Here is a 10,177-nt window from a genome sequence, read left to right on the forward strand (position 1 = left end):
GCAATATCTCGTCGCTATACCTTAGCCTAGTTAATCTAAATTATTGTTTGATCCATGCAAACACTGAATTTTAAGTTTCTTATTTGTTCTAATTGAGCTATTCGATGCCAAAAATATTAACTAATTTCCTTATAAAAACTCGTAGTATCACATCTTTAACATTCGCGACAACTATTATCAGGGTCTTTATGAGAATACCTGCTAAAGCAATTAGACCACTTATTATATCGAAATGTTGTCTCGCATTAACGCCAAAAATCAAACAATCAGGGAAGCGCTGGACGCAGGCCGCTACCAATCGACCAACGTGGAAAGCATTAGGGGAGGCCTATGTTCAGCAGTGGACGTCCTATGGCTGAAATGATGATGATGATGATGATGATTATCAAAAGGCTATAATCAACGAAAAACAACTTTAAAGGTACATTTATACGGCACGGGTTACACATGCTTGCTTAAAAATCAAGCCAATGGTTACTTCAAACAAGCGTGTTCGACGAACAACTCGAAATGAGCATGGTTATTATTAACAATATTTCAATTGCTAAATAAAAGTGGCATGCTTTCGTGCTGAACATGAGTAACTGTACCTTAAGAATTTGTTCAAACTAACCAATCAAAGGCAACAAAAGAAGGATCGTCTGTCCTTCAGCATAAAGTTACAATTCCTACATCACTAACTTCATCTTTAAACCTTCTATCGCCTCCTGATATGAGCTTCTTAGTCCAAGGGCTTGATAGTTGAATCCTGAAGCTTCCTGTTACTCCTGTTCTGTTTATAGTACTTAAAACTTTAAACCTCCTGTCGCCTCCTGATGTTAGCGACCAAGTCCAGGGGCTTGATAGCTGGTGCGGGCTAGTTCGCTGAGTCCTGAAGCCTCCTCTCACTCCTGTTCTATTTACAGTACAAATTTTAATTTTAAACCTCCTGTCTCCTCCTTCCTTGATAGCAGGCGCAGGCTAACCCAAGGACACCTGAAGTCACACCTGTTCTATTTACAGTACTTAAACTTTAAACCTCCTGCCTCTTCCTGATGTTAGCGACCAGGGGCTTGATAGCTGGTGCGGGCTAGTTCACTGAGTCCTGAAGCCTCCTCTCACTCCTGTTCTATTTACAGTACAAATTTTAATTTTAAACCTCCTGTCTCCTCCTTCCTTGATAGCAGGCGCAGGCTAACTCAAGGACTCCTGAAGTCACACCTGTTCTATTTACAGTACTTAAATATTAAACCTCCTGCCTCCTTCTGATGTTAGCGACCAAGTCCAGAGGCTTGATAGCTGGTGCTGGCTGGTTAGATGGTTCCTGTGGCCTCCTCTCAGTCCGGTCCTCCTCGAAGATTGCCTTCCACAATTGGAGGGCTGGCAGCTCGATGACCAGGCAGTATGGGATGGCCACCAGGTAGGATAGCACTGTTACTGATATAAGGAGGTTTATCTGGAAGGAAGAAGTTGTTTGTTTATGCATTTACTGATGATCTCCATGATAAATAAGTTAAAGAATTGGGTACCAGGAGAGTCCCCTGTGAAACATCAGTTACAGTTGGGGTTATCAATTCTTGTAGGTAGAGTACATAGCAACTCTTTATTTGATAAAGACCAAAACTGAAGGTCAGAACGAGTACTTTAGTACGTCGTATGGGTCTAACTGGGTCCTCTCAGACACATTTTGCGACATATAACAAACATTATGATAGGACGTAAGATATAATAAGAAATAACGAAGGGGAAGGGAAAGAAATAGGTGCCATTTACCACCGGAATGGTAAACACCCTATTTGTGCCAACCACCAATCCGGTGGCAAGCTCGAAAGGGGTAAATGGAAATAAAGGATCTAATCAAATCTCACCATTAACGGGACTATTCCCACTGCTGCAAATCCTGTGTAGTCAGGATTTATTTACAACTTGACCGCCAATAAAAACCCAACCAGTGAAGGTCATGTTTGTCCCGAGGGAAAGTTAAACTGTTATTGGACCCGCAACGAAATTAATCGGAAGAACATAGGAGGAGTTCGAAGTAAAGCTTCGACCTCCCTCCATTCCGGATGACAGGTGACAAACAAAGGTTTAGTATAGATGACCCACGCTGAACTGTCCCACCAAGCTCAATGACAGGGGGGCGCTACCATCGTTCAACTATATGGTTTCCAACATGGCAAAAATCGGAACCAGCGATCCGGTATTGACGGTGGCGCCCCACTGTAAATGTCATGGATAGGACAGTTCAGTATTTTGGAACTATAGTCTCACCATTGCGGAGATGGAGGTGTGCACGAGCTGCGTGGAGCCGGCGACGGTCAGCCGCAGCACGATGAAGTGCACCAGGAACACGCAGTACGACACGCGGCCTAGGAAGTGGAACCCGCGCCACTCCAGCATGTCCTTGAGCCCGGCTGGAAAGTTTCGAACATCTAATTAGGTAGGTAGTCAGCTAAATTTAAAAGAGAAGCCTAAACTTGTAGCTCATATCAGGCTTGTTCATCTCCGCGATTTTACATCGAAAACAAAACACGCACGATGGCCCACCTACAGGATACTATTCGACAAGGCCTCACATGCGAGCGAACATTGACTCACGCATGCGTATTCTTGTGTATGATGGAAGAAAATAAAGAAAATGGTGTACTAAATACTGTGCAGTATTTAACTGCCTAAATAATAATAAAAACTCAGAATGTACTTTTTAAGTTGCCTCAAGACACTGAGAGGTAAATAAGTAGTTAATATTATTCATGCTAATTCATGCTAAATCATGTATTTCCTCCGCCATTTTCGAAGTTTGGCACCTCACGTCACATCATTTTACCGAAGTCAGCCCTATAGCTTCGGCGCAGTGCCGATCACTGACTTCTATTATTCTGTGCTCATATGCATACAATGAAAATACAGAGACACTGCTGCAACTTCTATGTAGGAAGATTCTCGCCACCAGCCTATTTATCTAGGGAAGAACAATGTGGTGACTCCACACTTGCACTTGCTAAAGTAGCGGAGCAGAAGCATACGAACTAAATATTAAGAGAACACGAGCTGCTCAAGGCTCTTTTCCCTTTGCTAAACTTAGCCCTTAAAAGTTTTTCTAAGACTGCTCTCGTGAGAGGTCCTTTCTCGGTCCTCTGTGATGCAGTCAACTTTATATTTGTCTAGATAGGACACACTCATACTCACACTTGCACTTGCTGAAGCATCCCAGCAGGAAGACGTTAAACGCTACTGCCACCAGCGTCCTGTCAAGTGCGGTGCCTCAACTAGGGAGGAGCAATGCAGACACAGTCATACTGGCTGTAACATCCCAACAAGAAGACGTTGAAGGTGGCCACCATAAGCCCAACTACAGCTCCTTTCGCCCATGATTCTCGCGGCATACGAACAAGTTTCGGTTCTCGGACTCTTTCCTCTTTCTTCAGGTCCTCGTGATAGACAGGTTCTTGCTCCTCTCTCTATATCGCATTGAGCTATCTATTTAGAAAAAGTACTGAAGACACATTCACACTTGCACTTGCTAAAGCATCCTAGCAGGAAGACGTTAAACGCTGCTGCAACTAGAGTCTTATCAAGAGCAGTGTAGAGCGCGGCGGCCTTCCTATCTATGAAAGGAGGATCAATGTAAACACACTCACACTTGCACTTGCTAATGCATCCCCAGGACAGGTTCTTTATCGACTTTCTGTATCGCTTCCTATATCTATATTGGATACCTAAGGACAAACAATGTAGGCACACTCACACTTGCACTAGCTAATGCAGCCCAGCAGGACGACGTTAAAGGCTGCTGCAACTAGAGTCCTATCAAGGGCAGCATAGAGCGCAGTGGCTCAGTTATGAAGGAGCAAAGTCCGTCTCTTCTAGGAATGAAGACACACTCATTCTTGCACAATGCTGAAGCAACCTAGCAGGAAGACGTTGAAGGCTCCGGCTACCAGAGTCCTATCAAGAAGAGAGCGTGGGGGCTCTCCAGGTACCTATCTATGGAGGAAAGAAAGACACATTTTGCACTTGCTGAACTTGACGTTGAAGGCCATCGCCACCAGGGTCCTAGTCCGTCTCTTCTAGGAATGAAGAGACACTCATATTTGCACAATGCTGAAGCAACCTAGCATGAAGACGTTGAAGGACCCGGCTACCAGGGGCTCTCCAGCTACTTATCTATGGAGGAAAGACACTTACACTTTTGCCCTTGCTGGAGCATCCCAGCAGGACAGTTTCTTGCTCAGCTTTCTGTGTAGCTTCCTATATCTAGGGATACCTGAGGAGCAGGAATGTAGCACACTCACACTTGCACTTGCTGATGCAGCCCAGCAGGAAGACGTTGAAGGACATCGCCACTAGCGTTCTATCAAGGGCAGCAAGGGCTCCTCCAGCTATCTATGGAGGAAAGAAAGACACACTTTTGCACTTGCTGAAGCATCCCAGCAGGACAGGTTCTTGCTCGGCTTTCTGTCTCGCTTCCTATATCTATCTCGGGATACCTAAGGAGAAGCAATGTCGGCACACTCACACTTGCACTTGCTGATGCAGCCCAGCAGGAAGACGTTGAAGGCTGCTGCCACTAGCGTCCTATCAAGGGAAGCGTAGACGCGGCGGCCCAGCTCCTTCCACCCACGTTTTTACCTGTCTCACGATGCTGATGCAGCCCAGTAGGAAGACGTTAAAGGCAGCGGTTACCAAGCCAGCGTCTTATCAAATGCAGAGTAGAGCGCAGCGACCCAGCTACTAAGGAATAATATAGGTATGTGTTTGTTCACACTTGCACGCGGTCAACGGCTGGATATTCTAGAGAGGAAGAATGTAGGTATACTGGTATATACTCACACTTGCACTTGCTGATGCATCCCAGCAGGAAGACGTTGAAGGCCATCGCCACCAGGGTCCTATCAAGGGCAGCGTAGAGCGCGGCGGCCCAGCGCGGTGGCGGCGCGTCACGAAGGAATACTGCTCCCGCGAACACCACGCACGAGCCCAGGGTAATGGCCGCGTGGAATGACAGCTATCTGTCTATTAAGGAGCAATGAGACACTACTAGGGAGGAAGAATGTAAGTTTAAGTATACTCACACTTGCGTTTGCTGATGCAGCCCAGACGTTAAAGGCTGCTGCTACCAGTGTCCTATCAAGGGGGGCGCAGAGCGCAGTGGCTCAGTTATGAAGGAGCAAAGTCCGTCTCTTCTAGAAATTGAGACACACTCATTCTTGCACAATGCTGAAGCAACCTAGCAGGAAGATGATGAAAGCTTCAGCTACCAGAGTCCTATCAAGAGTAGTGAAGAGCGTGGGGGCTCTCCAGCTACCAATCTATGGAGGAAAGACATACACTTTTGCACTTGCTGAAGCATCCCCAGGACAGTTTCTTTCTCGGCTTTCTGTGCAGCTTCCTATATCTAGGGATACCTGAGGAGAAGCAATGTAGCACACTCACACTTGCACTTGCTGATGCAGCCCAGCAGGAAGACGTTAAAGGCTGCTGCTACCAGTGTCCTATTAAGGGGGGCGCAGAGCGCAGTGGCTCAGTTATGAAGGAGCAAAGTCCGTCTATTCTAGGAATGAAGACACACTCATACTTGCACAATGCTGAAGCAACCTAGCAAGAAGACGTTGAAGGCTCCGGCTACCAGAGTAGTGTAGTGGGCGTGGGCTCTCCAGCTACCTATCTATGGAGGAAAGACACTTGGACTTGCATTTGCTGAAGCATACCCAGGATAGGTTCTTGCTCAGCTTTCTGTGTAGCTTCCTATTATCTACGGATACCTGAGGAGAAGGAATGTAGCACACTCACACTTGCACTTGCTGATGCAGCCCAGCAGGAAGACGTTGAAGGCCATCGCCACCAGCGTCCTATCAAGGGCAGCGTAGAGCGCAGTGGCTCAGTTATGAAGGAGCAAAGTCCGTCTATTCTATGAATGAAGACACACTCATACTTGCACAATGCTGAAGCAACCTAGCAGGAAGACGTTGAAGGCTCCGGCTACCAGAGTAGTGTAGTGGGCGTAGGCTCTCCAGCTACCAATCTATGGAGGAAAGACACTTACACTTTTGCACTTGCTGAAGCATCCCCAGGACAGTTTCTTTCTCGGCTTTCTGTGTCGCTTCCTATATCTATCTCGGGATACCTAAGGAGAAGCAATGTAGGCACACTCACACTTGCACTTGCTGATGCAGCCCAGCAGGAAGACGTTGAAGGCTGCTGCCACTAGCGTCCTATCAAGGGCAGCGTAGACGCGGCGGCCCAGCTCCTTCCACCCACGTTTTTACCTGTCTCACGATGCTGATGCAGCCCAGTAGGAAGACGTTAAAGGCAGCGGTTACCAAGCCAGCGTCTTATCAAATGCAGAGTAGAGCGCAGCGGCCCAGCTACTAAGGAGCAATATACATAGGTATGTGTTTGTTCACACTTGCACGCGGTCAACTGCTGGATCTTCTAGAGAGGAAGAATGTAGGTATACTGGTATATACTCACACTTGCACTTGCTGATGCAGCCCAGCAGGAAGACGTTGAAGGCCATCGCCACCAGGGTCCTAGTCCGTCTCTTCTAGGAATGAAGAGACACTCATATTTGCACAATGCTGAAGCAACCTAGCATGAAGACGTTGAAGGACCCGGCTACCAGGGGCTCTCCAGCTACTTATCTATGGAGGAAAGACACTTACACTTTTGCCCTTGCTGGAGCATCCCAGCAGGACAGATTCTTGCTCGGCTTTCTGTGTAGCTTCCTATATCTAGGGATACCTGAGGAGAAGCAATGTAGGACACTCACACTTGCACTTGCTGATGCAGCCCAGCAGGAAGACGTTGAAGGCTGCTGCTACCAGCGTCCTATCAAGGGCAGCGTAGAGCGCAGTGGCTCAGTTATGAAGGTGCAAAGTCCGTCTCTTCTAGGAATGAAGACATACTCACACTTGCACAATGCTGAAGCAACCTAGCAGGAAGATGTTGAAAGCCTCAGCTACCAGAGTCCTATCAAGAGTAATGAAGAGCGCGGGGGCTCTCCAGGTACCTATCTATGGAGGAAAGAAAGACACACTTTTGCACTTGCTAAAGCATCCCAGCAGGACAGTTTCTTGCTCGGCTTTCTGTGTCGCTTTCTATATTATCTATCTCGAGATACCTAAGGAGGATCAATGTAGCACACTCACACTTGCACTTGCTGATGCAGCCCAGCAGGAAGACGTTGAAGGCCATCGCCACCAGGGTCCTATCAAGGGCAGCGCAGAGCGCAGTGGCTCAGTTATGAAGGAGCAAAGTCCGTCTGTTCTAGGAATGAAGACAAACTCATACTTGCACAATGCTGAAGCAACCTAGCAGGAAGACGTTGAAGGCCCCAGCTACCAGTCCTATCAAGAGTAGTGAAGAGCGCGGGGGCTCTCCAGGTACCCATCTACGGAGGAAAAAAAGACACACTTTTGCACTTGCTGAAGCATCCCAGCAGGACAGTTTCTTGCTCGGCTTTCTGTGTCGCTTCCTATATCTATCTGCGGATAAAGGAGAAGTAATGTAGGCACACTCACACTTGCTCTTGCTGATGCCGCCCAGCAGGAAGACGTTAAATGCTGCTGCAACTAGAGTCCTATCAAGGGCAGCGTAGAGCGCGGTGGTGGCCCGTCGCCGTCGCGAAGGAATACTGCTCCCGCGAACACGAACCTAGCGTAATAGCCGCGTGGAATGATAGCTATCTGTCTATTGTAGCAATGAGACACAGCTAGGGAGGAGGCAGGACAGTTTCTTGCTCGACTTTCTGTGTCGCTTCCTATAGAACTAATATAACTCTCTGCAATGTAGGCACACTCACACTTGCACTTGCTAATGCAGCCCAGCAGGAAGACGTTGAAGGCTGCTGCTACTAGAGTCCTATCAAGGGCAGCGTAGACGCGGCGGCCCAGCTCCTTCCACCCACGTTTTTACCTGTCTCACGATGCTGATGCAGCCCAGTAGGAAGACAGCGGTTACCAAGACAGCATCTTATCAAATGCAGAGTAGAGCGCAGCAGCCCAGCTACTAAGGAACAATATAGGTATGTGTTTGTTCACACTTGCACGCGGTCAACTGCTGGATCTTCTAGAGAGGAAGAATGTTAGGTATACTGGTATATACTCACACTTGCACTTGCTGATGCAGCCCAGCAGGAAGACGTTGAAGGCCATCGCCACCAGGGTCCTATCAAGGGCAGCGTAGAGCGCGGCGGCCCAGCGCGGCGGCGGCGCGTCGCGAAGGAATACTACTCCCGCGAACACCACGCACGAGCCCAGGGTAATGGCCGCGTGGAATGACAGGTTGAACCACTGCAAAGTAAAAATACAACTAACATTTTCTGACAGGGTTTTTGATACCTCTCAACTAGATGTCTCTGAATTTTTACTGGCACAGATAGACTGCCAGAGGAATACTATACTGACAGCGTTTCTATTTCTTAACACGTCAGTCTTTCCAGTCTTCTGGACTGGCCAATTTCCACATCCAGAAGTCATCATCATCATCATCATCATCTCAGCCATAGGACGTCCACTGCTTAACATAGGCCTCCCCCAATGCTTTTCATGTTGCCTGGTTGGTAGCGGCCTGCGTCCAGCGACTTCCTGCTACCTTTATGATGTCGTCAGTCCGCCTTGTGGGTGCGTACCGGAAAACGCAGCATCCGGAAGTAACATAAAATATTTTCATGGCTAATTCCATCTTAAATCCTTTACTATATTTGCTGGTGGTTAATTCAGAAACATTTACGGAAGAAGAAACATTTAATTCAGAAACAGTGGAAGTCATTGGGGGAGGCCTATGTTCAGCAGTGGACGTCCTGTCTTCTGATATGATGATGATGATGATGATGAATTCAGAAACACGTCAGTCTACTTAGATCCATCTAAGTCTCCATTTACACCCGAAATTCTTTTTTTCATCGAGCAATAACTCGCACCCTTAACTTCAGATAACAATGAAAGTGGCAGCACCATCTCCATTCTTGAAGTTTGGCCACAAGTGATTCTTTCACAAACCTTGTTCTGGTTGAGCTTGTAGCCTTCGACCTGCGTGTAGTGGTAGACGAAGGCCGTGGCCATGCCGGCCGCGTAGCCCACCAGGTTCATCCAGCTTGGTAGGTACAGCAGCATCAGGGTTTTGGACCCGGCGAACCAGGTGCGCAGAGACCTGAAACATGGGGAAAGATATTAGAAGTAGAAATTAAGTTATTGACACAACATTTATAACAGTAGGTAGGTACAGGATAAATACAATAATAATTAAAATGATGAAACGCGCTTTTGTTTGGAGGTTCTGGGTTCATCGGAAGTTAAGATTGTTTGGCTGATAAAATTAATAAAAAACCATAGAAGACGATGAAAAAGACTACAATCTACTGTCAAAATTCGACGTAAGTTTTTTTAACCCTTTATAAGGCACAACCAGCACCGGGGCACCGCCAGCGAGCTATCACCAGTAGCACCAGTAAGGGACTTCTTAGTTAGGGACTCACTCGGGCGCCTGCCCCGTGACGATGGGCGTGACGTCATAGAAGTAGGACACGAGGCCGGCGGAGAGCGCTGAGCCCAGCACCAGCATCGCCAGCAGCCAGCGAGCTATCACCAGCAGTATAAGGGACTTCTTAGTTAGGGACTCACTCAGGATCCTGCCCCGTGTCGATGGGCGTGACGTCATAGAAGTAGGACACGAGGCCGGCGGAGAGCGCTGAGCCCAGCACCAGCATCGCCAGCAGCCAGCGAGCTATCACCAGCAGTAGGTATAAGGGACTTCTTAGTTAGGGACTCACTCAGGATCCTGCCCTGTGACGATGGGCGTGACGTCATAGAAGTAGGACACGAGGCCGGCGGTGAGCGCTGAGCCCAGCACCAGGATCGCCAGCACCGGCGCGGCCGCGCGCTGCCAGCGAGCTATCACCAGCAGCACTAAAGCCTGGTCCGTGAGCACGTAGAATCCCGTCCAATGACCCCAAGCTGCCCATCCTTGTCGCTCGCACGTAATTATGTTGCTGTCGCGCTCGCACATTCACTGCGGGCGCGCGTCGCACAGTCGCGACAGCAATATAATTACGCGCGAGCGATAAGGATGGGTAGCTTGGGGTCATTGGACGGGATTCTACGTGCTCACGGACCAGGCTTTAGTAAGCGACTTCTTAGTTAGGGACTCACTCAGGCGCCTGCCCGGTGACGATGGGCGTGACGTCATAGAAGTAGGA

General features: G+C 48.2%; 2 protein-coding genes across 4 annotated transcripts; both read right to left on the bottom strand.

Annotated features, from left to right (window-relative positions):
- Window positions 1-769: 769 nt before the first annotated feature.
- On the bottom strand, window positions 770-5,821 carry LOC135079617 (uncharacterized). Of its 3 annotated transcripts, none has more exons than XR_010258837.1 (4): window positions 5,773-5,821; window positions 2,251-2,393; window positions 988-1,435; window positions 770-890 (listed from the first exon to the last, which is right to left on the bottom strand). XR_010258837.1 is itself a non-coding variant. In XM_063974245.1 (3 exons), exons 1-3 carry the CDS (start codon window positions 4,318-4,320, stop codon window positions 1,226-1,228), a joined length of 399 nt encoding a protein of 132 aa, XP_063830315.1. In that variant the 5' UTR covers window positions 4,321-4,411; the 3' UTR covers window positions 770-1,225. The 3 variants fall into 3 exon arrangements, 1 of the variants encoding a protein (XP_063830315.1); XR_010258836.1 differs by lacking the exon at window positions 5,773-5,821 and adding an exon at window positions 4,275-4,411; XM_063974245.1 differs by lacking the exon at window positions 5,773-5,821 and adding an exon at window positions 4,275-4,411 and having other exon boundaries at window positions 770-1,435.
- Window positions 5,822-7,553: 1,732 nt separating this feature from the next.
- On the bottom strand, window positions 7,554-9,686 carry LOC135080181 (uncharacterized). The gene is made up of 4 exons (XM_063974863.1): window positions 9,458-9,686; window positions 8,982-9,132; window positions 8,090-8,273; window positions 7,554-7,693 (listed from the first exon to the last, which is right to left on the bottom strand). Exons 1-4 carry the CDS (start codon window positions 9,637-9,639, stop codon window positions 7,554-7,556), a joined length of 657 nt encoding a protein of 218 aa, XP_063830933.1. The 5' UTR covers window positions 9,640-9,686.
- Between the last annotated feature and the right edge of the window lie 491 nt (window positions 9,687-10,177).

This window comes from Ostrinia nubilalis, chromosome 17 (assembly GCF_963855985.1).
Source record: "Ostrinia nubilalis chromosome 17, ilOstNubi1.1, whole genome shotgun sequence".
Taxonomy (NCBI): Eukaryota; Metazoa; Arthropoda; class Insecta; order Lepidoptera; family Crambidae; genus Ostrinia; species Ostrinia nubilalis.

Bases quoted from the DNA above. Each gene is read 5' to 3' on its own strand.
- LOC135079617 (XM_063974245.1), bottom strand. From the start codon at position 4,320: ATGTCCTTCAACGTCTTCCTGCTGGGCTGCATCAGCAAGTGCAAGT. The intron at 2,394-4,274 runs GTGAGTGTGCTA...GAAACTTTCCAG, and splicing joins CTGCATCAGCAAGTGCAAGT to CCGGGCTCAAGGACATGCTG. The intron at 1,436-2,250 runs GTGAGACTATAG...TCTTCCTTCCAG, and splicing joins ACACCTCCATCTCCGCAATG to ATAAACCTCCTTATATCAGT.
- LOC135080181 (XM_063974863.1), bottom strand. From the start codon at position 9,639: ATGACGTCACGCCCATCGACACGGGGCAGGATCCTGAGTGAGTCCCTA. The intron at 8,274-8,981 runs GTTTGTGAAAGA...TTTACTTTGCAG, and splicing joins ACAAGCTCAACCAGAACAAG to TGGTTCAACCTGTCATTCCA. The intron at 7,694-8,089 runs GTGAGTATATAC...CCTCCTCCCTAG, and splicing joins CTGCATCAGCAAGTGCAAGT to CTGTGTCTCATTGCTACAAT.